General features: G+C 38.8%; 2 protein-coding genes across 3 annotated transcripts in view; one reads left to right on the forward strand and one right to left on the reverse strand.

The window, feature by feature from the left end:
- Positions 1–1,620: 1,620 nt before the first annotated feature.
- Positions 1,621–21,113, reverse strand: HMGCR (3-hydroxy-3-methylglutaryl-CoA reductase). Of its 2 annotated transcripts, none has more exons than XM_036403108.2 (20): positions 21,014–21,113; positions 17,641–17,836; positions 17,164–17,275; positions 16,544–16,631; positions 16,363–16,447; positions 14,733–14,838; positions 13,731–13,837; positions 13,259–13,375; positions 12,609–12,760; positions 11,510–11,754; positions 11,198–11,367; positions 10,550–10,744; positions 9,331–9,489; positions 8,989–9,146; positions 7,729–7,834; positions 6,608–6,778; positions 4,438–4,578; positions 4,176–4,334; positions 3,726–3,880; positions 1,621–3,574 (listed from the first exon to the last, which is right to left on the reverse strand). In XM_036403108.2, exons 2-20 carry the CDS (start codon positions 17,803–17,805, stop codon positions 3,520–3,522), a joined length of 2,646 nt encoding a protein of 881 aa, XP_036259001.1. In that variant the 5' UTR covers positions 17,806–17,836; positions 21,014–21,113; the 3' UTR covers positions 1,621–3,519. The 2 variants fall into 2 exon arrangements, with proteins under 2 accessions (XP_036259001.1, XP_036259000.1); XM_036403107.2 differs by having other exon boundaries at positions 20,984–21,105.
- A 3,731-nt stretch (positions 21,114–24,844) lies between these two features.
- Positions 24,845–26,697, forward strand: part of ANKRD31 (ankyrin repeat domain 31) — a 64,478-nt gene continuing 62,625 nt past the window's right edge. The window contains exons 1-2 of the mRNA XM_054518015.1: positions 24,845–24,894; positions 26,598–26,692. Of these exons, the coding sequence (XP_054373990.1) occupies positions 26,690–26,692 (3 nt within the window). The 5' untranslated portion in view covers positions 24,845–24,894; positions 26,598–26,689. The remainder of the gene's footprint in view (positions 24,895–26,597; positions 26,693–26,697) is intronic.

The raw sequence follows: 26,697 nt of genomic DNA on the forward strand, positions 1-26,697 counted from the left end.
CAGTCTCTATCTCAATCTGTCTTCTCGTTTTTGCCTTTACAATTTCTCTTTCCTGTCCTGCTTAAATGGGGGTGAACAAGGTAAATCCACCATATTCTTCTAGAAGGCCTGAGTCCTAGTGGGAATGGAATGGGAGCACCCTATGAAAGCTGGGGCTAAAGCTCTTGGAGTCCCCTAAGAGCAGACTGAAGTAAAACTGGTGGTTAAGGTAGGATGCTAAGTAGTTTTGCATTGTGTAATAGACTGCAAAAGCCTTGGAGTGCTGAGGTGAGATTAACTTTGGAAGCAGGCCTTCCCCCTTCCACAGGCTGGTAAGCAAGGTGAGCCTGGGGCCAACAGTCATCTCCAGGCAGGAGGACAAGGTATGGAATTGTCAGTTCTAGGGGTGTCACTGGATGCACACCAGTGTCACTACTTACTCTGTGTGCAGGACAAGGTGGACCTGACAGGAATACAAACTTGCCCTGGGGCAAGACAGGATCCCAAACTATCATCTTGTTTCAGCAGGTATCATTGTGCAATATAAACCTTCCCTAACCAAAGCCAAAGGGAAAAAGAGGATATGATGTTGAAAATGGTAAGCCATGTCCTAAAGGAGATGGAGAGGATCACATATCTGAAAAACACTCTGAGTAGTAGCCAGAGCTCTCACTGCACCCCAAAAGACAGCTGGAAGGAGTAGGACAGGCCCTCTACCACAGTTTTTCCGAGGGCTGTATTCACCTTATGAGCAAAGTTCACATCAAGGATGAAAATTGTCCACTGTCTGTGCACTGACACACCCAGTGTGTACTTGTACACTCCTATGAGAAAGCAAGTGTTTTCCCAGCTGTGCTCTTTCCCAGGAATCAGTGTGCATGCCTAGGAATGCCTGTGCTGGAGCCTGGCAGAGCCACATCCCCCCAGGTCAGCCCTGGCTATACCAGGCTTCCAATACCACAGCTCTGCTCAGGGTGCATATCGTGGTGATGTGCATCCCTGTGCTGAAGCTGCTCCCTCCATCAGGAAGGTTCAGTAATGTGCAGTTCACTGACAGGGCCTTGCAGCAGCTGGGCAACAGCTCTCTGGTTGGAAGCAGCTGGGGCTGTAGTGCTTGCAAGCCTCACAGTGCTGAAACTTCCACACCAGGCAGCTGAAGTGAACCTGGTGTGTTATAGGGTAAAATAGATTCAACACAAAGAGGAGAAAAGAGGTAAAGAAAGAAGCAAGGTGGTACCAGAGTCAAACACACTATTTTAAATGTTTTTTTTCTTCTAGGGTTTTAAAATATTTGGGAAACCATTATCCATAGCAAAAGTATAGCACTGAAGTTACAGCAATTCTAGAAATTCATTTCTAGATCAGTGGTTTGATTTTGCCAAACAGGCCCCAGCAGAAGGTATCTCTAATGCTGCAGTTAGTTAGTTCTCTCCCTTGGGCAAATTGCCTAATTAAACTTTGAGGACAATAAATGAATGCCAACAGGCTTCTGCAAACAAGGAGAGAAGTACTGGTGTCATAGCCCTGGCTGTGTTTAGCACTGCTTGCCAGTGTCTCTTCATTAACTCTCTTAATTTAGACTCTCTATAAATATGTCACTAAGTCATAGAGTAAGCTTAAAATACCACAATTAAGCCAATATGTTTTCCGTGGTTTTACTGAAACTGAAAAAGTAGTTCTGTACCAAAATGTACTCAGTTTAGTAATAATACAAAAAGTTAATTCTGCCGGACAGAATGTCAGTTAAATCCACCAAAATGAATACCGAACCATCATTTATTGCCAGACCAGTGTTAAATAAAATCATTGAATGAACACAGAAACAAAGTAATTCCAAATTTCCTTAAATAAAAATAGCAATTAGCAACAATACTGCAGGAAGATAAACATTCATGGTATTGGCTATTTACATGCCATCATAACATGTCTAGCATGTAGTATGTCTTCATGCTTGCACATTACATTTATGAGCTCATTACAATGGATATTAATGCGTAAATGTACTACAAAGCAACCCACCATGATGTATATCAAATCTGCACGGTAGAAGAGCACCTCTACTAGTCACCCCTTTAGGAATGATGCTGCAGGAAACCCAGCCCAATCCACTGATTCCCCCCACAAAAGGTCAAACAAGAAAAGCCAACACCAACCAAACAAAAAAATCATCAAGCATATTAATAATTTTCCTCCTGTGATTAACTAGGCAGGGCTATGCATTTAGCAGTATTCCCAAAGGTGAATCAAACCAGAATAAACCTGGGTTTTCTTTATTACAGTAAGAACACCTGAGACTGCTTCACTGGTCCAAATACAGTATTTTATTACAAAAACTGCTTCTTACATTAACATGTCATTTCAATGAATCCCCTTAATTAGTACTTTTCATTGACAAAAAAGCTAAGATTTATTCTTAAAATAAATATTCCCCACCTCAAAAAGAAAGTTCAAAAGGAAATTAAAAGAAAAAAATCCCCTCCTTTTTTTTTTATAAGAACAGTGTGGTTTTCTGGCTTAGTTTTATTTCAGCTGAAATGGTGGATAAACACCTATTCTTGGAGAATAAGCGTTAAACACCTTATAAAAATCCCCAACATAAGGTACACAATGTGTATGTATGTTCCTAAAGAGACTTCTTGTTAAGTAAGTGTAAACATCTGTTCTTGAACATCTGTTCTTGACTCTTGTTTGAATGCACTCCTATCAAATGTTTGAGAAACTACATTTGCTTAAATACCTGTCTCACACATAACTGTTTTGAACTTACCATTTAATTTTTTCTACAAAGTACCAGAACAGTTGAAGACACTGTTCTTCCCTACTTCAGTACAGATTATATTTAACAGTTAGAATATAAAAGATCACAAGTTTTACATAAAGGAATAACCTAAAAATAACCTAAATTGTGGAGTTAAAACACTGAGCACTGCTTAGCTGAAGCAGCAGCAAATTAAGTACTATATATAGGCAGAGAATTCTATTAAACTAATATCATTCAATTAAACTGTCTGATAGCCTAAGACCTGTTTTATATATGAACAAATTAAAATTGGGAGTTCATAGAAAGTGATTAGGCTTGCCATCACTTTAAAAAACATGCTTGCTTAACCAGAAAATAAAGATGGCAAGGACCAGTGCATTCAATCCAAGTTTACACCAACTTCTTTTTCTTTTGTTTTGTTACTTTAAACGTACAAAGTACATTACATTACTTTTCAGTTTAGTAGTTACCAGGACCTTATTAGGCAAAATAATCTCAACCTGTGAAAACATAAGACTGACTCTTCAGAAAATGATGTGTAAGAGTAAGAATTTGAAAGCCATGTTCAAGACATCTGACAGGACTTCTTTTCACAGTTTCTAACCACTGAAGAAGGTCAAGCATAGCTAGTCTCAAGTCTTGATCTCTTAGTTTCTCTTACACAGACATCACTGAGTTGAAGGCAATCTTTATTCTAAACTTCATAGATTTTGGTTTTTTTTCCTTGTGCACCTGGTCAGTTCCTAAAACAATTCTTCATTTCAAACCCATTTTAGTATTCAAGCTGCTTTTTTAGTGCAGGTTCCTTGAAGATCCTGTAGATTTATCTTTGACCTAATAAAACAGCAAGATAACTACATTAGATAGTTAAAATGTTACACTGCTTCTATGTGTTGCAATTATTCAACATAATCATTATCAACTCTCATGTACTTGTTAGAAGATCAAAACAGCAGATAAATACACAGATTTTTCCATTTTTTACCTGTTGTGGATCATGTGGCTTTTGACTAGATGCCCTGCTGCAAGAGCAGCCATAAGTGACAATTCCCCTGCCATCACTGTAGCACAAACAATTTTAGCAAGCTGACGGGCATTTTCACCAGGGTTATCTTGGCTTGCACCTTGAACCCCTAACATCTGTAAAAAAAATACAAGGCAGTATTATGCTATGAAATCTAAGTCAATTTATAATATATTTGGCAGTATTTCTAAATTATACCCAATGAGTCTCTTTAATATTATTAAGACATTAGTAAATGTCTTAAGCTTTAGAAACTGGATATATGAAAACAGTTCATTAGACATTTCTAACATTTTCATATAAAATACACCAAGTTTCAAGCAGCTCCATTCCCGCAATATTGCTTGCACACCACATGAAAGCAACCTTTTATTTGAGAAGATAAGTTGCTTTCAGCTTTGAGAACTATACCTGCAAACAGGCCTGCTGTGGGAGCAGGTTGGTGCCTCCACCAACAGTCCCTATTTCTATAGAAGGCATTGTGCAGCTGATGTACAGGTCTTCATTGGTGGAACCAGTTCTCTCCATCAAAGTGATGCAGTTGGAGCTGCCCACATTCTGCGCAGCATCCTTCAGATCAAGGAGGAGAAACAACAATCAGACACTTACATTCAGTGTTTGATTAAGAATTACCGAACTAAAGAAAATGTGAACTGGTGAATAACAAACCTACCTGACCACAGGCAATGTAGATCGCTGTCACAATGTTTGCTGCATGTGCGTTGTAGCCACCTATGCTACCAGCCATCGCAGAACCCACCAAATTTTTGTTTATGTTAACTTCAACTAGATCTTCCGTAGTTGTTTTCAACACCTGCACAAAGTGATAGATACACTTTTACTACCCTTTTCCTCAGGCAGGAGTAGATATACTCTATTTATGGTTATTCATGGCCCTCACCCCTTGTTTGCTTCTGTATGGAATTTGAATCAATCATTGTCCTTGATACCTTTTATTTTTGTTCCAAAGGAGACTTTCAAATATAGGATGTCCAAGTAACAATGAAAAAGTCCAAACAAAGGGCTTGGACTTTCACAGGTGTTTGAGAAAAGTTCACAGTAGGGTACTCCATTTCAAAGTCTCCTTTATATTCAGAATGGAACAAGTAAAATCATCTCGGCAGAAATATCCCATTAATTTACCTTTACATGATTGTAACATTCCTGTCAATTTGTTCCAGATGCTAAACTCTTCCCAAATTTGTTTTGCATACAAATATGGAGCCAAACTGAAAAGTTCCAACACAAACCACTATTCTACATAGGTAAATAAATACTATGAACAGTAATATAAAATTAAGTGGCATATTTATTTTTAGTGACTGGATTTTGAAACTTTTAAGTAAGAGATTTATACTGAATTTAATATAAAAATGATCAAAGATGGTCAAAAGAGATACTGTTGTTGAGCAAAATTTAAGATATTCCTGCACAGCAGGAACAGTATTGACAGACATCTGCACCAAGTCTGCAGCACTGACAAAAACATAATATTTATGTATTACGAGTTTAATGTAAGTAAATGTGGTGACATACAGGGCTGGGGTTTGAGGAAAACCTTCCCAAATTTACCTAAAAATTATCAATGCCCATTATGAAAGGACTACCTCCCCTTTACTACCCTGAAATGAAATCCTGAGGTTACAATAGATATTGCTAGTGACAACAATTTGAAAAACAGTAAACTACCCCAGAAGACATGAATTATATCAATGTCAATAAATCCATTCTGCACAAACTGTTAAAATCCTGTGTCGAACTCTGTACCCAGAATTTTAGATATGGTAGAACTGTAAAAGATACAGAGGTAAGCATGTTCAAAGACATACTGAAAGTCTGTTTACTCACTGCTGATAGAGAAACTAGTACATTTTAGTCTGAAAATGAGAATAGCTGGGAAGGTGGACAGGCTGAGTCAGAGTTATAACATCTTGAACAGTTGAGTGAAGATAAAAAGTCTTAAACATCTCTCCCAGTACAAAACTGGGGCATCATCAAATGGAATCGACACAAAAGTAGTTCTCACTTAAGGTGAAACTGGACTGTGGAATATTGCCCAGAATCCTAGTTCTAGAAGTTTATACAGTGTCCCAGAAGAGACTGGACAAATCACTAGGGGAAAGCAAGCGGAAAAAAAAAAAAAACCCTATCCACTATGCAATCATCCACTTATAAGATCTTAAACAAGTGTTACAATGTAGTAAATTCTTCCTTGGATATTGTCTCCCATGGCCCGTGCTGACAACCAGGTAACAGGCAATGGATTTTATCTGACACAAAAGCCATCTTCTGAACTCAGGTGGAAGAGAATCTAAGACGTTGTTGTAATGGAGGACAAGCTGGCCAGAGAATACAACTGGCATTGCTTATAAAGCAATACCCTTGGTCATGCGAGATGCCAAGACAGCTTTGGAGTAAGTAAACCACCAGATTATCTGTTTCCATTGTAGTAGGACGCATATAAATACTGAAGAGAAAGCCAGGTGCAGGTGAGACAAAATACGAGTGAAAGGGTTAAAAGACTGGGTTTAATGACACACAAAACACCGCATGTAAACATCTGTCAAAATGTGGCATAATTTTAAGAGGTTAACCATGAAAATCCCAATGCCTTCAACTAGATATGTATCATTAAACACATACACACTATTTCACACTAGCCACAATGAAAAAGGAAGTATCTACTGACTCAGAGAAATGGCTTATCCTACAGAAGTACCTGAAAAGACATTTAAGAACTATCCTTACCTGGCAAACAACTTTCAGTTCATATTTACGATGTAAAATAAGCATCAGTTTTGCAAAACGTATGTATTTTTATAAACAAGAGAGCAGACACTTACTTCTCTAACAACCTTAGCTGGAATGACTGCTTCACAGACAACAGACTTTCCTCTTCCTTCTATCCAGTTTATAGCAGCAGGTTTTTTGTCTGTACAGTAGTTACCACTGAGAGCTATAACTTGAAGGTCAGGAAACTCTTCGTTCAGCCTCACCAGTGCTTTTTCAGTACCCTGTTACACAGAAACAGTTAAGAGGCTAGCTTTATCATTATGGGTGTAAAATAAGCTATTCAAGGACAGTGGAACAGTATTCTAATCAGTTACCAGTGGAAGAAAAAGAGAAAAATACAAAAAATATAATGAAGAAACCAGAAATAGAAGGGGAAAAACCACAAACAATTACGACTATCTTTTTTCTAATCACTTTGGGAATTATATTGGGGAATAACTGATTTTTCCCAGTACATACAGACTCCCTGGATCCCTTCTAGGTACATGGACATATGGGTACCATACTGAAGATACAACAGGAACTAGGTTAAATATTACAGGCATAGAATGAATCAATTTTGAATGTAGTGGAAAGAGCTTCTTTACACCAGGAAATCAAGACTAGAAAATCTGCTATGTTAGAACTTGTCTATGATCAGATCCCCTTTTTTAAGTTCTGACTACCTATTCTAAATGAAGTTTAAGTCTAACATTATTCATTTTGCAATCTAAGGATCTAGATAAGCAATCTAAAGATCTAGATATGCAATCTAAGGATCACATCTCAAGTTCTTCCCCATGTTTGCATAAAAACAAACAAGCAAAACTAGAGAACACCTCTCTGCTGCCACTCCTAATTCTTTATTAACTAGGAAATGATGAACACAGTAACAGAATAATTACTGCTGGATAAAATCTTTGGCTTAAAACAAAAGTGCAACCATTTTAGCTTCTCCTATTACCAAAAATACTGTCTTTAAATAATTATAAAAATATAAAATAAAAAATTACTTTTTTCTTTCATCATTCTCTTCCTAGTTTTGTCTACACTTGACAAAAACAAACATTTTTATTATTTTGTGCAAAGACCACTGTGTCTTGTCTTTGTCCTCCAGATGTCACAGTTTATTAGGCTATTTTTAAAAAAGAATACCCATTTTTTAGAAATACTTAAGGGGACTGATCCTTACTTTTGAAATCATATTCATTCCCATTGCATCCCCTGTTCCAGACTGAAAACGGATATAAAGGTTACGACCAGCCAAACTGATGAGAAGTTTTTGTAGGCGGGCAAACCTGCAAGAAAATGTAACTATTACTTACAATCCTCATGGGAATATTAGCTTTAAGTGGCAAAATGGCAGTAAATCTTTGCAAATTGCACTGCTAAATACAGAATAATAGATTCCTTTATGAATCATTTGGAAAAATGATTCATAAAGGAAAACCAACAAGTACAGTCTTTGACAGACAATCATCATTTCAACAGGACCACAGCACGAAGTGCTATGTCCAGTCATTTCTTGAACCCTTACAGGGATGGTGCTTTCTTGAATAAGTACAACAAAAATATTCATTGTTAAAGTATTCACTGCCTTTTTATGTTTTCTATCCCTGAACTTCAAGAAATAAAATATCCTGAACTGTTAACATAAATTTTATTCACTTGTATTCCTTAAAACATCTCACTACCAGATCTAAAGTAATAATCAGGCCTTTGGAAATTCTGACGTAAGTTTTACAGCAAGACAAAAAAACATGCTATCTTCAACAGCGCAAGCTGCACAAGTCACTCAAAAGGCAGAAAGTACTGCATTTAAAAAGCAGCATGAGCTGATTCTGGCCAAAATACAGATGTATCTTTGGCTGATGCTTGTCAAGAAACACAACAGGTAAGAAAATCTCTCTCTGAATCTTCCTAAAGCAAGAAGATCATCATAAGCCCTAGGGAAAACTTTAGGGCTTGAACTAGACTTATTCTTACCACTGTTTTACATTTTTTAGCATTTCAGTTCTAGCATTAGTTTACCTTGTATTGTCTCAGATTAATTAATATTAATAATATCATGTGAGAGGCTTACAACCAAACTTTGAGGATTTTTTCTGCATAGTAATTACAGTTACAGTTACTTTGCCTAGTAAAAATCAAAGTAAGTTTATAGGATCTTTTAAAAAAAGCTTAGACAAATTAATATTCTATTAATTATTATGCAATGTAGATCTATTTGTTGCTAACATACAGTAGTTTACCATTATCAGTGAAAAATGTTTATTGCTAGCCTTGGCACACAGCCAGACTGACTTCTGTCCTCTTAGATAAAGCATTGGGACAGCCAAAAGAGAGATGCAATGTCCTCTACTGCAGTACTCCAAAAAAACAACTGAGATCTTTCTACCATCCACAGAGCTCTTATGTCTGGAAATGAAGCTGGAACAGCCATCATACTAACCTACTTGTGCTGTCAAAAGCTTCCTTAATTATTTTAAAACCTTCAGGGCTTTCAAGCCAGACTTTCACCTCTGCAGCCTGGCAAGCAGTGGGCAACCTTACAACAGGTCCTCGAGTCATCCCATCTGCCAGAATGCGGCTACTTGCTCCTCCACCAAGCTAAAAACCAAAGCAGAAGGGGGATAAAGTAAGATTACTGAAATTTTAGTTTTCAAGAAATCAAAAATATGCATTATATAAACCTGAATACGTTTAGGTTTATAGAATGCATATTTTTATGCATTATATTTATGTGTTTTGTAATACAGGAATTTCTAAGCTTTTAAAGTCACACAGTACTTACACATATTGCTCTACATCCTCTGTTTGTGCTTGCTACAAGACACCCTTCTGTTGTTGCCATTGGAACCTGAAATTCTTTGTTATCCAAAACAAGTGGTCCTGCTACGCCTACAGGAATAGGCATATATCCAATCACGTTTTCACAGCAAGCTCCCATCACCTTACAGAAACCATACAAAAGAATCACTTAGTTTACATTCCAGTGGTACAGTACAGCATGCTGCATACAATGCCTATGACTACACCAAGGCATCTTTGTAAAACACCCACAAATTTACCCATAAAGCAACTCATTGCCACCTCAAAAAGTTAACAGCTATAACTATCAACAGCTAACGTTATTCAACACTAGGCAACATATATTGAATCCTGTATAGTACTAAGTGTTACCTAAATAACCTTAAAGTTTTAAAATTAATTTTAAAAAAATTTCAATTATAATTTGTGCTCAAGGTAGTATTATCATTCAGTTGAACTGTGGCTCAGTATTAGAAGAACTCCACATTTCTTAGATAAGTGAGCTGCATACTTTGATAGGAAATATTTTTTGGATAACTTACAAAACTCATGCACCACCCTAGGTTTAAAAATATTAAGAGCAATTAAAGTTGGTACCTCATGTCTGCCTTTTAGTTTTTTCCTTCTAAATCAGTTTTGACCATGCTTATTGTTAACTTACATACATGGCTATGGATTTATTTCATAGAACCACAGACTTGATTGGGTTGGAAGGGACCATAAAGACCATCTAGTTTCAACGCCCCTGCCAAAAACAGGGACACCTTTCACTAGACCAGGTTGCTCAGAGCCCCATCTAGCCTGGCCTTGAACACTGCCACGTTTGGACCATCCACACCTTCTCTGGGCAACCTGTTCCAGTGTCTCACCACATTCACAGTGAAGAATTTCTTCCTAACATCTAAATCTGCCCTTCTTCAGCTTAAGGTTGTTCCCCCTTGTCCTTTCATTACACATCCTTGTGCAAAGTCCCTCTTCCGCTCTTTTGTAAGCCCCCTTCAGCTACTGGAAAGTGCTTTAAGGTTTTCCCAAAGCTTCCACTTTCAGGATGAAAAATCCCAACTCTATTAGCCTGTCCTCACAGGTGAGATAATCAACTTAGTGGCCTCCTCTGGACTCGTTCCAACCGGTTCATGTTTTTCTTCTTCATGTGTCTGGAAAATAGTTATACAGTCAGTTCTGCTTGTCTACTTCATACTTACCAAAGAATAATTATAATTCCTATAAGGAAGATACTGCAAAGATGAAGGTTCAGGAAGTTTTTTAGATAACATCTGTCTGCGAATGGATACACCTCGCTCCTGGGTTTCCATCAGGGTTTCCAGTTTGTATGCAGGAATATGCTTAGCATTAACTAAGCTGATAACTTCAGCATCAGTAAGAAATTTTGCTCCTTCCTGAAAACAAAGGGTGGAGAGAGAAAACAGAGACTCTCCTGGTGAAAATCTTTTAAAATGTTTCTAAAAGAAAAAGAGTAACAACTTTACTTTGCTAAAGGGGTCAACTGCCAACATCAGGTTTTACAGCAGGCCAACATATGATCAAAAACTTTCATGATCAGACACCCACTTGTACGTGTACCTCCTGAAGCTCCAAAGACTTGGAATGTTATCAATGATGATGAAGCTGATCCCTCCTCCCATCCTTCTCAACTGATTTGAGAAGTAACTCATTAAAGAGTTTTATTTTAGCTGTGACCTCCACAGTCCCCCATGTTATTAAAGCCATTTAATTTCCTGAAGAATGATATTGCAACCAATGGGATAATTTAAAAGCTGGGAAAAGAACTCTAACAATTCTTAAATCAGATGTTGCAGTAGGGATTAAATAAAATAGTTATTTTTCCATACCTGTGCATTTCCAAGTATACGAACACATTCCTCAATAGAACGTGGTTCTTTAGGTAACTCAATCTCTTCCTCTTTTCCACTTGGATATGAAGAAGTTTCCACAGGGCTGGAATTGCCAACCACAAATGTAGCTTTGGTTGAGTCTGCTAATACAGGTTTTATGACTTCAGCTGCACAAAGATAATAAAATGAACTCCGGTTAATAAAATCCTTAAGTTTTGATACCAAATATAATATGCTACCAAAGATTGCACAATTTGTTCCTAATACTCATTAATGGGTCCAGACTTTAGAACTATAAAAATTACCTACCACTTTCATCTTTGGGTATGAAAGCTTCTTCTCCTGTGTTAGATTTCTGATTGTTTTTCAGAAGTCCAGTCTGCTTCCTGCAACAATTTTCAGAGACCTTTTTCTGTACCATCACAGGAGAGGTTATGGGATTCTTCAGTGAGAGGGTAGATTCAGTCTCAGCTTGCTCAAAGAAAATATATTTGACAGCAAGGAGAAGGGCTAATCCAAGTGTGATTACTTGCTCAATATCCATACTGGCCATTCTAAAAATGATCAAAAAATAAATATAGAGTATATACAATTTGTTGCTTATAACAGCATTCTGACATTTTTTTGCTTCAGAAAGGGTAAGAATTCCATCCTCACATAGTTACAGAAATTCCAGTTAGGAGATATTTTCTACCAGGATGTTGAAGTATTCTAGGCTAGGGTGGAAAAATCATTCTTCATACTACTATCAACACGAAAATCTTCAGATGTCATTAAAGAGTTACATAAATCTGGCTAAAAAGCAGCCTCAGTAGGAAAAATAACTGTAAAAGATTCACTGATAACTACGTCAAATTGATTTGACACCCGTCCCCCAATGACAAGACAAAGTTTCATTTATCATCCTCTACCAATTAGGACTACTATGATGCAAGATGAACTGCTAAGAAGGGACAAATACCCCATGCCTATACCAGAAAGTTCTGACTTCTCAGAAATAACATGAAATGACAGATGACACTAACTTGAATTGAGCTGAAGGAAAAGCCATAATATAAAATGGGTTTTGCACCTTTTGCACTTAGGTGTGAATGGTCAGAAACTCTATGTAAGTAATTACTCTATTGCAGTCTTAAAATTATTTCCCAGTATGCTGTGAAAGATTCTAGTGGGAAAAGACAGTGTTTTGATGCATACAGAAGAGCTAGCTCTTGATCATGTTCTTGACTACTTCAAGGGTTTGGACAAATGGCATAATATTGGCATTTCTTCTAAAAGGTCACCTCTGGTTCCAAGACGTCTTACAGTGATGAGACCTGAAAGTCTGCAAGTCTTGTGATCTAGGACAAGCTTCTAGCTTGGCAGCAGTAGAAATACAGCACAATCACACTTCTGTGAAGCCACCCACCGAGAAAGGTAGAACTGCCACAGTGAAACATTAGGTTCAATTCTCTTTGGTGCATTCTCATCCAATCCCACTGAATTTTCAACAGTACTGTTTTGAGCAGCTGGTTCTGCTATCCAACGACTGTGGGCGTGAACAAGAACCAAACCCAGTGACTGTATCAAAAACACAAAACAAGTATTAATTTTTCAAATGTAACTTGGTATCTAACCTAGTACGAGTAAATATTGCCCTCTTTTTGTTTGGGTTTTTTTGCTGTTTTTTTCCCCCTCATGCTTCCCATGCTTCTAAAACCCAAAAGCTGATTTTCCACACCTCTAATTAACACCCTTTTTGGCCTACTGTGACACTGCTGTATAGTAGCTTTGGATGTGTCCCACCCACATTTTTTCTCTCACTCAAGAAATAAGCAAAGGAAGCTGAGGGTACTGCAGGGGTAAGAGGGAGTACACATGAAAGAGCCCTGAGTGCTTGGCACAGAAATGCCATAGGCAGGAAAATGACAGGTGTAGATATAGGGTAAGTTAATTAAAAACTACTACTAAGTTCAACTAATGGGCTTCAGAATACAAGTCTACAGGAAACAAAAGCTTGATTTTTGCACCAGGACACCTCACTGATTGCATAGCTACAGGTGCAAAAGAGCCACAAACCATAATCATTTTGACCCTCTGTGTCACAGGATTTGGTTTATTCTCTTCTTCTTCCAGAACACGAGCAAAATGACTAAGCTGCCATATAGGGCGCCCTTCACGACTCTCTCTTGAAAGCTGCAATAAAATAACAAAAATAAGTCAAATAGTACCTATTAGAACAACCAACAAATAAGATCCCACATTACATTTTTAGTTGATTATTGACAAATTACCAAGAGTCTATAATTAGACTTTCAATTGTGAAAAACCCTGGACAGACAATAAATTACAGTATCATCTGTTCCGTTTGCTTTAGATCACAACTACTACTGAGTGTGACTCATTTACAGTGATATTTACACATTGCTGTCACCAGTTTACTTTGAAAGGAAGATGAACATGCTGGCATGTAACTCCATGATGAAAAATATAGCCTACAGAAGCACAGGGCTGAATACTAAACTTGAGGTTGTCTTGAAGCTGGTCTTACCTCTAATACCAAGGACACACAAGCTGGAAAGAAGGTCATGAAGACAAAGTAGTTGGCAAGAACAGACATACAGCCAAAGCAGCACATAATTTCAAGCTGTCGTACACCTAAATAAAAAGACGGTTTTTACATTTGAATATGCAATTAGCTATAGCTGAAGAACTGCCGCTGGACTAAGAAAGAAATCATTAAACTGACATTGCTGATTACAGAAGGAACTATTGAGATTAATTAAAAACAAGCATCTTAAGGCCTACTCATTGTGTATTGGCTTATTCTAAGAACAATATGTATTTATGTATTGACAGAAAAGTATTTTAAGGTGTAATTCTAAATGAATACAAATGAAGTTCACCAAGATTTTAAACTTCATCATGAAAGCTTGAAACTCCTTACTTATTTGAGCAAAAAAAATTAGCCAACATTATGTACTGAACTCCTTTTTCAAACATGGGATGTTCAGGCAAAAAGTAATAGTATACACTCCACCTACTTCTTCACAAGTATCCAGAAAAAGCCATGCTATGCATGCTGTACATGCAGTACATAAATGCCTTAGTAAGGATGAAAGAGCTAACAGGATAAATTTGTTTTAAAAAACTATATACAGCACCAAAATGAGTTTTTATCCCCAAGATATAAAGAAGAAAACAGCTTATTAATACACAATACCCTGAAAGGACCAAAATCATTTGAAGAGCAGTGTGGTTGGAAAAAACCCAAACCAAATCTTATGAAAGCAGCTGCACAGATGTTCATTCCTACTACACAATGCTCAAGGAAAGCCATTACTAGTATTTCCAACTTTGGTTCAGCATGTATATATTATTCATATTTGCAGTAACCAGTAAAATGAGCTAATTAGGAGATAGATAAATAAATAGATTAAGTTGCTCCACTCTCATGGCTAACACCTATTATTTGAAACTCTCCATACCCTAATGTCTCTCAAAAGGTTTTTTTTAACTGGACATATTTAGACCCTTACACTGTATGGCTCACCTGACATGGTACCAACACCAATTACAAGACACTCCACAAGTGCATCCAGGGTAAACGTAGGGCCTAATATTGCCATTCCACGTGAAATATTTTCTCTTACTTCATCCTAGAAAGAAAGATTTCTGTCCATTAACATGAAGACAAAAACCTAATTAAGTTATACATAACATGACTAGTAAACAGAGTAGTATTATGGTGGTAAGGCCTTCTAAAACATTTATTCAAAATGAACTGTTATGAGAAAGCATACAGAGAATCTATTCTATTTCCTCTATTATTGTACTTTATATATAAGTTATTATACGTTCACAGTCTATTGACACAAAATCATTTAATTTTCTACCTTTGCCTCATCAGTATTCTAAGCTTCTACAACACTGATGGGGAGAGACTAGTTACTAGTTACAGTAAATTCAAAAGAACACCACTTCTAAACCTGAAGACATGAAATTGAAGGAATTTGTGTCATGGATTTCTTACAATCACATATCTTTACTTCAACTACTATTACTTTATTATTTTATATTTAACTCTGTAGACTCAGCTGATAGAAAGGAGGTCACAAAAGGCACTAAAGCTTTCTGCTGAGGAGAAAAGGATTTCCTCCTGAAAGCAGGCATGATAAACTCTAGAGAGTTTGCTACTGTTTTCCTGGTGATGGTATTTTTAGGGCAGGAGGGGGGAAAAAAACTGTAGAAGAAACCTATTTGTAAAATATTCTCTTAAAAAATAGTAAAAAATTCTGTACCTGCAGTAATCATAAATAATATAGAACACATTATATTGCATATATAGAAACTGTACAATGTAATATACACCAAATTAAAATATAACACAATGTTTTGCCACAATTAGTATGTGCAAATGCCGTGTACAGTATTTTGTAAGCACAAAGTAATCCCAGTTAATATACTTTTAGTTCAGAATTTGGACTATTAGGAAACAAACATTACCAGGTACGACAAGCAAGATGTCCTTTCAATCTCTCCTAATGTGTTGGGTTAAATGTATTGGATGTTCTTGTCTGCACATATGCTACATTCATTCTGCTAACATTTGGCCAAAAAATATGCTTCTTTTCATAGTAACAGTGTAACATTGGATGTGTCTTTAGATACTGTTCCTGAGTCCTAGAAATTAACTATTGTACTATCAGTAACCATTTTAAGGAAGACTTTGTCTAGGAACCTTAGCCTCCTTGGAAGAGCTGTAAGCATTGCTGGTTTAAAGTTCCAATTTAATGCAGTCATGCTCATACATACAATTAACAATGCCCATGGCTGTGCACACTGGTTTTACCATATTACTATCCGCTTGAACACTGCTCTGGCTTGAAGACAAGAGAACAGAGAATCTGAATAGAATTTGATCGTTTTGTTATTTATGTATCCCCAAGACATTATCTGCCTGTGTGTCTCTCCACTTGGATTGCTCATACAATTATAAATTGTATGAGCAATTGCTTGTCTTGAAAGGGACCTTCAAACTCACCTAGGTTCTAATCACCTGCCATAGGACAATGTTCTATTCTGAACATTAAATTAAAAACCACCATTGCAAGATAAACAAACAAAAATCCTAAAGCAAAGCACCAAACTACCAAAAAATCCTCAAAAATAACTCCCCTGACCTGTGAGTTGGAACTGAGCGCAAATTTGGCTAATGCACTTGCTCTTGACAAATCAATCAGAAGCAGGAAGAATGGTAAAGCTTCACTGAAAAAGAAAGAGGCATATGTTAAAAGTCAAGGTTTATGGTACAGGAAAAAGAAAACATAAGCATGAAATCCAGAATAACAATTCATTACTTACTTTAAACCTGTCAGTTCTTTATCCAAGAAGTGAATTACCACTGTACTAAAAACAAAACTTGAGAAGATTGTGAAAAGGCCAGCGATACCTTAAAAAAACAAGAGAATAGGAATTTTTTTGGTTATACATAGGAAGAAGAAAAGGAAAAGAAAAAAAACCAGAATTCCCCCACTTTTAGATGAATCACAACAATGAATGATAATTCCCATCTCAGTGCATTAACAGCAGTTGAGACGCAAACTGAAGGAGATGCTATTTTTATAGATATTAAAATCTAAAATTTGTAATGCATTCAAAGTAAGACTCAAAATAAAAGCCATAATCTTAAGTAAAATTAAAACTGGCTTAAACAGCTCTACAATTTTAAGTATTTCACATAATAAACAGTTATTTCAAGAATGACATTTTCAGTGTTTATATAATCCTACACAACCTTTCACTAAAAAAAAAAAATAGTACTTTGATATATGCAAAAGCTTTTTTATGTTATCCAGAAAATAATTAAAATAATGCTGTTGTGAACATAAGGATTAAAAGGTTAGTATTTGTTACCAATTTAGGTAAACCACGTCCCCCACAATTAAAACACATACAGCAAATACAAAAATCAGATACAATACCTAAAATGTATTTTGATCCAAGCTGCCTTAGGTTCTGAAACTGGAAATATATATAAAGAATTGCTATGCAGCGTGTGATTGTCAGGATGATGATGTCACTGCTCAGAACATCCTGTATGAAATACAAAGGAATTTAGTTAGCTTTTACACTATGGGAAGTCCATTGTGAAATGTTAAGTTCATTGTAAAGCTGCATTAAAAGTTAAGTTCCAGAATAAAATAAATATCACTGTTAGTCTTGCCTTAAAAACTAAAAATACTAAAATACTAAAATGCTTGGTCATTGCATCACTGTTTGCATACAGCTTTGATATCCAAAGTAAGAAAAGAAGGCCATGAAGAAGCTTCTCCACAGCTACTTTACTCCTAATACATCACAGCTTGATCATATTCTATAGAAAACCCTGGAGGGACTGATAAACACCAAAGAAAATTATTTTAAATCCTTACACCAAATATATTATTTTAAACCCTTACTTCTTCAAGTTTGGGGCACTCATAATTCCAGCCACAGATCTTATCATTCCCAGTGAACATCTTCATAGACATCATGCAGATAGTGAGAGTCACTGTTCCCACAATGACTTCCCATGGATGAGAGGCTACAAAAAGGCCATGCATTCGGAAGAGTCTGGACAGCATTTTCAAGCCTGTTTCTCTATACTTTGCAAACCTGCAGCAAAGGAATACTTCATATAAGTACAAGATTCAGTGAATAAAGACACAGCTCTATACTTTCCTGCAAGACATCCTTCAGGAAATAAAACAAAACCACTTAAGGCAGAGAAGAGTAAAGAAACTAATCTTTACCTTTCCTTCAATCATCCTTGTAAAACGCATCTATTTCTAATACTCTAAAATACAATGTGATCTGCTCCTGTCTTCTCAACCTTTTTTGTTGTACTACCCATCTTCCTAGTTTCTTCATGGTCTTTGCCACTGGGATTAGGTCATCCATTAGAGTGTGGTGCTAGTAAAGCCAAGGTTGAAGGTTCAATCTCAATAAAGGGCATTCATTCAACAGCTGAACTCAATGACTTTTGTGGGTCTCTCCACATCAGAAGATTCTGTGATTCTAACAGTAAGGCCTCACTACTCTCATGAGATCTTTCAAAATCTTCCTATCATACAATTTTGATACCGCTTTGACCCAAAATCCTTGTTTTTACCTTCTATGTAAGCACTCACCAAATTTTGTTGTTTCTCTGTACTCATTCTTCCCGTCAAAAATACGGATGAGCTATAAAAATTATCAATTAGCCATTACTGGTAATACTCAACAGCAGGAATTGCAATGTTATGTTTCTGACTGTGTCTTCTCTACTTTGTGTTCAATATTATTCCGTGATACAAATTAATTACAATTCAAAAATATTCCTTCTTTGTCTAAAGCATGCAAGTCCTCACATAACAGTATTGTGGCAGTTCTCTTCTACTCTTTACTATTCCCTGGTTACTGGTGCATTTCATCATCCCTCTGCTTCCAACAGATAACAAACATTTACCAGAAATTTTCACAGCTGTCCTTCACATAACTAACAACATGAATGTTCAACACGTCCTTCAGACCACATCCTGGTCTATCTGCTCTGCATTGTTTCTTTATGCAAGTCTGCCAAAGATCTTTACTTATGTTTTATGGCATAGAAATAAAATGCCATAACATTCTCACATACATTAGTAACTGGACTTTCCACACTGCACAAAAACAATAGCTTCTACAAGTGCACTGTAAAGTTTAAAAAATGCTTAATAGCCTGGCTAACAGGGACAATCTGCAATTTACATGTACCAATCTAGTACTGCAAGATTTCCATGGAGGCCTGAGGGCTCTACATACCACCACCTCAAAGAAGATAAAAAAATCCATTTGTGCTGTCCTAAATGCAACAATCCATCCATAGGACTTTTGGTATTACTTATTTGCTTGGACATCAAAAATGAAGCCAACATTCAATGGAGAAAATAACAGACAGGCAAATCTATCTGGCTAAGTGCTCCTGAAGATACCAGAATCATCTTGGTTTCCTACCAATACCAATCTGAATCACATGAGCAGCAACAGCAATTATTTATTTTTCTTTATTCTTCCACAGTGAAGGTGTGACAGGATGTTTGTGGCTCGTGGAGCCAAACTTGGAAAATACTTGCGAAGACTGCCTTCCTTAAGAACAAATTATTTCATTTCCTAATTGAATGTTTTTTTAAAAAATAAAATAAAAAACTAACCCCCTCCTTTTAAAGTCGATATTATTCCTTCTTTTTCTCTATATCATATACACGTCATTCTGTTCTGAAAATTTATGCAATTCTTGCAAAGCTGTTTCACACTGCTATTATAATTTTTTCCTCAGCACAATGGAAGGTACATTTTAACTAGGAAAACTAAAATAAAACCCAGCCAGAAGAATACCTGTGCTGAAGATTTTGAAACAACACAAAAAATAGAAAAGGCATCAGAACATCCTCTGAAAACACAAATAATTTTGAATACCACTCTATTTCAGGAAAATCATAACTAGCAGTTACTACATGTTTATAGAGTTCTACCAGTCCTGAACCTAGTAATACTGCTAATACACCTATTTCACCTGTTTCATTTTAGAATGATTATCTGACAATCAAAAAACAAAAGATTTCAGAATCTTTTATTGAGAAATTGTTTTTCCTATTTCTAAACAAAAACGGTAAAAGTAAAATGGCTTCACATAATTAATTGTGTGTGGCGGAATGCAATAATTCATTTATTAAAATAATGATCCATAGTATCTTATTTGCATTAGTAACTGCTGCTATCCTGAAATACAGGATGCCTCATCACTCATCTTGGGGTTAACTAAGTGATACTAAGTCCTAACGTAAAAGGATTCTTTAAAGTTTTTGTGTTTATTTAACCTGCCCAAAATGCAGGATGCTTTCTACTATTCAGTTGACACTTCTAGAAAATATTGATGATTTCACACAGTGATTCTGCACTATAGTGCTGTAAAAAAAATCAATGCATAACATCAGCTGGTATTTCTGTTTAAAATATTAATGCACACACACTGACTTGTAGCTTGGAATTAGCAAGATATAACATTAAATATAAACCTAAACTCAACATCTGTGTAATTCTATTGAGTTTCAAAATGTTGGGTCAAAAGGGATGCTTTATAAGTCCTGTTTGCTATTGTTTTCAATTAAAAATTTCTAAAAATAAAGCAATCCATTTTGAGAATAAAAACAGAATGCAAAATATGGACAAACCCCAAATGTGACTCCTTCAAAAATTAATCAGAGTGTAAAAAGCAAACTAGACCGGTTGTAAGTAATCGTTTAGAGCAATTACCACCCACGTAACAGTACGACTTGCCTCTTAAATTCTTAAGGTTTGTTACACAGCTCTAACCTCAGAGCAGTCCTCTGCAACACCATCTATTCGATCAGCATTAATTTCCCACCTCCTGCTATCTGACTCAGCAGTACCTACAGCAACCAAGCGGCAATAACAGCCGACAGAAAACCTGTGCACAGCTCACCCGGAACGCACACGACAGCACAGAGACCCTGCCAGAGAGGCATTTTTTTGTCGAAGAAGCGAAACGCGGGCAGCCCGACGGCGTCAGGAGGGTAACGGGACAGCGACACGGGCATCCCCCGCAGACCACCCAGGGCGGCGGTAAAGCGCAGCGGCCGCCACTCCCTACGTGCGGCGATAGCGACGCCGCCTTCCCGAACAGGCACTCGGGCCCGGAGCCGGCGCCCGCCCGCCCGGCACGGCGGACGCGTGTTGCCAGCCCCAGGCCCCCCCACCCGCAGCCCCGCACTCCCCGCTCACCGCCGCGCTCCAGTCGCACTCCCCGCTCACCGCCGCGCTCCAGCCGCGCTCACCGCCGCGCTCCAGCCGCGCTCACCGCCGCGCTCCAGCCGCGCTCACCGCCGCGCCCCAGCCGCGCTCACCGCCGCGCTCCCCGCTCCGTCCCGCCGCGCCCCGGACTGCGCCGCCGGCCCCGCTCCGTCCCGCCGGCCCCGCGCCGCGCCCCGCCCCGCCGCGCAAGGACACGCCGGCGCCGCCATCGCCCGATCGCGCGGCCAATGGCGAGCGCGCGGCACGCCCCGCCCGCGCGCGTCACCCGCCGAATCGCCGCGGCAACGGTCCGGCGAGCGCCGCGCGGCCCCACGCGCCATCAGGAGCGGCGAACACGCCATCGCGCCATCGGCCGCCCGCCAATGGGGCGCCGCGCTCCCCGCCCCGCGCCCTCTGATTGGGCGGCTTGGGGAGCGCTGCCGGCACCTCCCGGGCCCGCCCAGGGCCGGGCGCCCTGCGCGCCTCCGAAACCGCCCGATGATACTGCATTGCCGAGGCATGGAAAGCCTCGTTCCCACCTTACGTTCCTAGCTCCTGTTGTTGGGAAGCAGCGGTGCCCCTGACTCCCTGGGGAAGTGGTGGGAGGAAGGCAAAGGCAAAGTAATATATTTATATTTGTGGCTTTCGGCCAGAGAGGAAGTGCAGGTTTTGGTTCACGAAGCATAGGAAGCTCTGAGACACCCACGAGGATGCGTTCGTGTGTAATCTGTGCTAGGTGGTGTTTAGATGGTCTCCCGAGGTCCCTTCCATCTCTAGCGATTGTGTGGTTCTCCTGGGCACCGAGTCACGGGGCTGTAAAACAGCACTACAGGGTGGCAGGGGCCGTTCCGTGTTCCTGGGGCTGAGCATGTTCAACTGCAATACAAATAAATACCTGCAGCGGTTTTGCGGTGCATGATCCGCGCCCCAGCTTTCCCCAGACTGCGTCTTACATGTGCCACCTCACTTGGAAATATTTCCAGTAGCTTCACATGGCACTGTGCCATGAAACATTAATGTGAACCTCAAAAAAGGAAGTGCTGATGAAAAGGTTTCTGAAGAACTCCACCCAAAGTAGTTGTTGTGAGTGATGAAATCGTGCCAGCTCTTTTAACCTGTAAATACACTTTTCATTCTCGTCTTCGATATGATGTTCCTAAATCTTAATAATTTACTGCTGCATATCCATCTCCCCTGATAGTTTCTTAAGTGTTTTTTTCAATATCTCACCTTCATTAGCTGAAAAGTGTAAAGTATTAGCAATGAGATTTCTGGACTCTTTAATATAATGTTAATATGTACACCAATTGCTTTAACTGCATATGCATATGACTAAGCCAAAGCAAAACATCAATTCATACAGTTTCAACAATTATATGTAATTTACATATCATTTAAGATGTCCTTTAGTATTTCTGCTCTGTTTTTCACTTTTTCCATAGATATGATTTGGCAAATACTAAAAATTCTAATTTACCAAGGTCACTGGGAGCAGGCGTCACTATGGTGATTTGGGGTCTGTAGTCTCTAGGAGTCCGTGTCACCACCTGTGCTGACATTGAATTCTCGCATCTGCAGCTCTGGCGGTGGCCTGCCTCCAGCCTGGCCGTGTGCTAGAGTGGCCTCGGGGGCAGCGCTGCCCCCCTGCCCAGGAGATGGCAGGCAAAGCTGAGCCAGAGCGGCTCTGCCTGAGGAAAACGTTGTTGTAATTGGCAGACGACCACTGAAGAGTGCTACTGCAAATGCTGAAAATACTGTCAACTAATAATTTGGTTATCTCAAACTTATTCCCACACATGAGCACACGAACCATTCCTTGGTAGCAATGAAGAAAGCTACTTAACAATGGCAGAGAAGTGTTGCCAATTTAGGGACTCTCTAAACACAGACGCTGAGCATAGTTTAGAAAGGAGACATTGTTTATTCTGTGCAGGGTACAAGGTGAAGTTTTCCACAAATAAAGCACACCAATCCTTGAAAATTTGCAATATCTATATATCTATATATGTATAAGCAAACATATAAATCACAGATCATTGGTTACAAGTTACTTAGTTCTCTTATTAATTAGTATTCTACCTTGAATAGATTGAATGATTCTCTTGTTTCTCATGCTAATGTTTCTGCATGCTCACAGTTCTCAAGTAGGTGGGTTTCTTGAGATGGTGGTTCGTGAGTTACTGGTCGAAATCTCTCACTGCGAGACTTAAGAGCCCGTGAATTGGCACCGATCCATTGCATACAAACCGCACCTGCGGCGCCAGCCAGGTGACAAGAGGCACAGCAGTAGCCAAGAACTCAACAGGAACTTTTTGTCAGGACCTGTAGTAATAGGACAAGGAGCAATGGGTACAAATTGACTGAGGGGGAATTTAGGTTACATATTAGGAAGAAAGAGTTCCTGTGACTGTGGGTTCTCCAACGCTGGCTGTGTTCAAAGCCTGGCTGGACAAGGCCCTGAGCAACCTGTTCTAGTGGGAGGTGTCCCTGCCCATGGCAGAGGGGATTGAGCCTAGATAAATTTTAAGGTCCCTTCCAACCCCTTAACATTCTCTGATTCTAAGACCCCAGACTATGCAGTCAAAGCCTAAGTTATCCTTCATTCAGGGACGCCCTTTTGAGGCTGTCTGGCCTTTTTCACTGATAAGACACTGTTTCACAACCCCCTTTTCACTCTCTGTAACTCTCTGGGCAAATGACAGTTTCTGCCTCTTGAGATGCCAACGTCAGAAGCGCACACACTCGGAGAAGTGAGTCCCATCTGATCACACACAGCACGGTGTGTGCTGGGACTCTGCGGTTCTGGCGAGCGCTGCGAGCCCGGTGACACCCGAGGGGCAGCGAGGCTCGGCCACAAGATGGCGGCCGCCGCTGAGGGGGGAGGGCGGCTGCCCGAGGAGGCGCCGGCGGAGCGGAGCGGCCGCACCATGGAGCGCCGCGGGAGCGGCGGCGACAGCGACACGGACAGCGACGAGACTGTCGTGGAGGGCTCTGTGCCGGAGAGCGATGTGGAGGAAGAGGAGTTCCGTAGGAGGAGGTGGTAATGCGGTGTGGCTGGGAGCGGCACCTGACCACCTACGTGTGTGAGGGCGGTGGCAGCTGAGGGGGCCGCTCCCGAGCTGAGAGTCTCTTCCCCTTCCCCTTCCCCTTCCCCTTCCCCTTCCCTTCCCTTCCCTTCCCTTCCCTTCCCTTCCCTTCCCTTCCCTTCCCTTCCCTTCCCTTCCCTTCCCTTCCCTTCCCTTCCCTTCCCTTCTTTTTTGTTTGTTTTCTTTTATTTTTTGTTTTCTCCGCTCTGTTCAGGGCCGTTTTATATGCTCCTGGACCCAGCATTTCTTAGCTCTGCAAATAGTTCCGTCTATTCTCACACACCTGTTGTGCCTCGGGGCTTATGTCGCCGGACCCACCATTTTATTAACAATTTAGTCAGAAGAAGTGAAATGTCCCAGAAAACAACTCTGAGAAAATAAGCACTATTAAATACAGTTTGTGTTAATTCTATTTCCTTGCAACTTTGCCTTGATGTCATTTTCATGGCATTATCGCTTGTATCCTTTAAGATATGGCAAGGATTTGAAACCATACGCAGACCTTTATGATGGCTTTGTGACACGGTAGTTCCTGGAAATACTTAAAGCAGCGAGGTGCCTCCCTAGTTATGGTTTTCTATGCAGAAAATCACATTACATGCCTTGAGTTTGGGGTTATTTTTACTCTTTTTGTCAGAGTTCTCCTTGAAGTGTCCCCACGGCCGAGGCTGGGATGGGCGCTCTGAGATGCCCTTTGAGTTTATAGGACTGCAATGCTTGCAGCTCCCTAACGACCTTTTGTTTTATTTATTTTGCAAAGGTTGGCTTTTCTTAACAAGGATATTGCTTTAACAACTGAGATAAATATCAATAAAGGTAGGACAGATTCTTTTTTCAGTCTGTGTTGTTTTTTTTTCCTTAAACTGTTGCTTTGGATTTTGCTTGAGTCCATGTTTAAACTTGGGTGTTGCATGAAGTTCATATTTAGAACTGTGTGCTCTTTGATTATATTCTAATTGTAGCTCATATTTTAAAAGATTCTTCAGCATATTTTTAATATTTGATCAGGTTTGCTCTTGAGTTCTCTCTATTCTTCCTGTGCACTGTGGCTGAGAATCCCTGGTTTGAGAAGTGTTGGGAGCTATATATAGGGATATTGCTTTTATTTACATGAATGCTTTTTTGTGTATGTGTTTGTGCAGAATAAAATAAACGGATTCTATATGCATAACAGTTGTATGTAGCTCTAGCTGCTTATGGCATTTTTGAAACCCCAGTAATATTGTTAGTATATCCGTTCTCTTTAACATAAAAACTATGAGTTTCTCTTTAACATAAAAAGTTTGAGCAGGGATATTTCAGTGCATTATGTTTAGTGTATCATTAAATACGTTCAGCATGAATGAATGCACACTCATTTAAGATTTTAAAATATTCCATAATAACTCCTGTAGAGCAGGCTACATGAGCAAGCATGTTTTAGTGACATAATAGTTTAATATTACTTCCTTGACATTTTTATATGTTCCATTTGACTTGCATCCTATAGGTTTTATTTCAGTGATATTTCAGACTTGGAATACTTTAAGTGACACATGGTGTTCTTCCAGATTTGGTTGTGTTCCTCTTTTTACCAGTTTGAAGATCTGAGTAAGCCATAATTTTTTATCAACCTGCCCTGAGTTAATTCAAATCTTACCTTCAGCCCATTGAAATCTGCAAAACTCCAATGGCTGTGATTTCCTGATGCTGAACCTTTTATAGTCGCTTAATAATCTTAAGTGAGGAGGGCAGAATCATCTCATTTTGAACTTCCCTGTAGTTGTCCACTGGAACTAAATCCTTGCAACATTCAACATACATGGGGCATGTCTGTTTGATTGTGTTCAGTTTGTGGAGTGGGAATTTATCTGACAGTTGAGTGGTGAGATATGTCTCTGCAACTGTAATAGATTGTGATATTTTTAGCATTCTGCCTGCATCATATTATATTTAGGAAGTTTGAATTAGAATTTCATCATTCACAGTTTTGTGCATACTTATAAAGTACTAATTTGGTGATGAGATACACAGTATAAATATTAATTTGATTAGTGTTTTATTAGTGTCAGTAACAACATCTTAGTTTTCAAGAATAGGATCCAAACTTAAGAGTTTCTCTCTTTTTAAACTTTTTTTGAGAGAAGATCTTCATTTCTATGGTCATTAAAGAAATGATGCCATCTAGGAGTATATTTTAGTCATATGGATCAGGCAGGTTACCAAAATTGCAGTTATTAGTTTGAAAAATAATAAGACGTAATCTCCAATGAAAAACCAGGGGTGGTCCTGGAACACTAAGTGAAATAAATTTCCACTGCTGGCTTGTTTTATTAATTTCTATTTCATTCATGTAGATTCAAAATCTAGTATGATAGACTATGTAGCCAGTCAAATCCATTGCATATCAGAAGTTTTGATGCATGTAGCTCAGTTACTGAGTTATGTAAAAAGTTATGGAACCATGGAAAATTACACAGAAATAAAAACAATCAAAATTATAATTACTAAGGATTTTTTGTTTTGTTTTGTTTTTCTAGGAGCTTTTTCTCCAGAAATCTGTTTTATACAGAAATTTGGTGACAACACATATTATCATAAGGCAGAACAGACAAACCCAATAAGTCCACCAATGGTAAT

The sequence above is a fragment of the Molothrus ater genome, chromosome Z, assembly GCF_012460135.2.
Source record: "Molothrus ater isolate BHLD 08-10-18 breed brown headed cowbird chromosome Z, BPBGC_Mater_1.1, whole genome shotgun sequence".
Classification (NCBI taxonomy): domain Eukaryota; kingdom Metazoa; phylum Chordata; class Aves; order Passeriformes; family Icteridae; genus Molothrus; species Molothrus ater.

Excerpts from the sequence above, each read along its gene's own strand:
- HMGCR (XM_036403108.2), bottom strand. The coding sequence starts at position 17,805 with ATGCTGTCCAGACTCTTCCGAATGCATGGCCTTTTTGTAGCCTCTCAT. Across the intron at positions 4,579-6,607 it reads CAGCTAAGGTTGTTAGAGAA|GTGTTGAAAACAACTACGGA; the intron begins GTAAGTGTCTGC and ends CACTTTGTGCAG. Across the intron at positions 4,335-4,437 it reads TCTACATTGCCTGTGGTCAG|GATGCTGCGCAGAATGTGGG; the intron begins GTAGGTTTGTTA and ends CTTGATCTGAAG.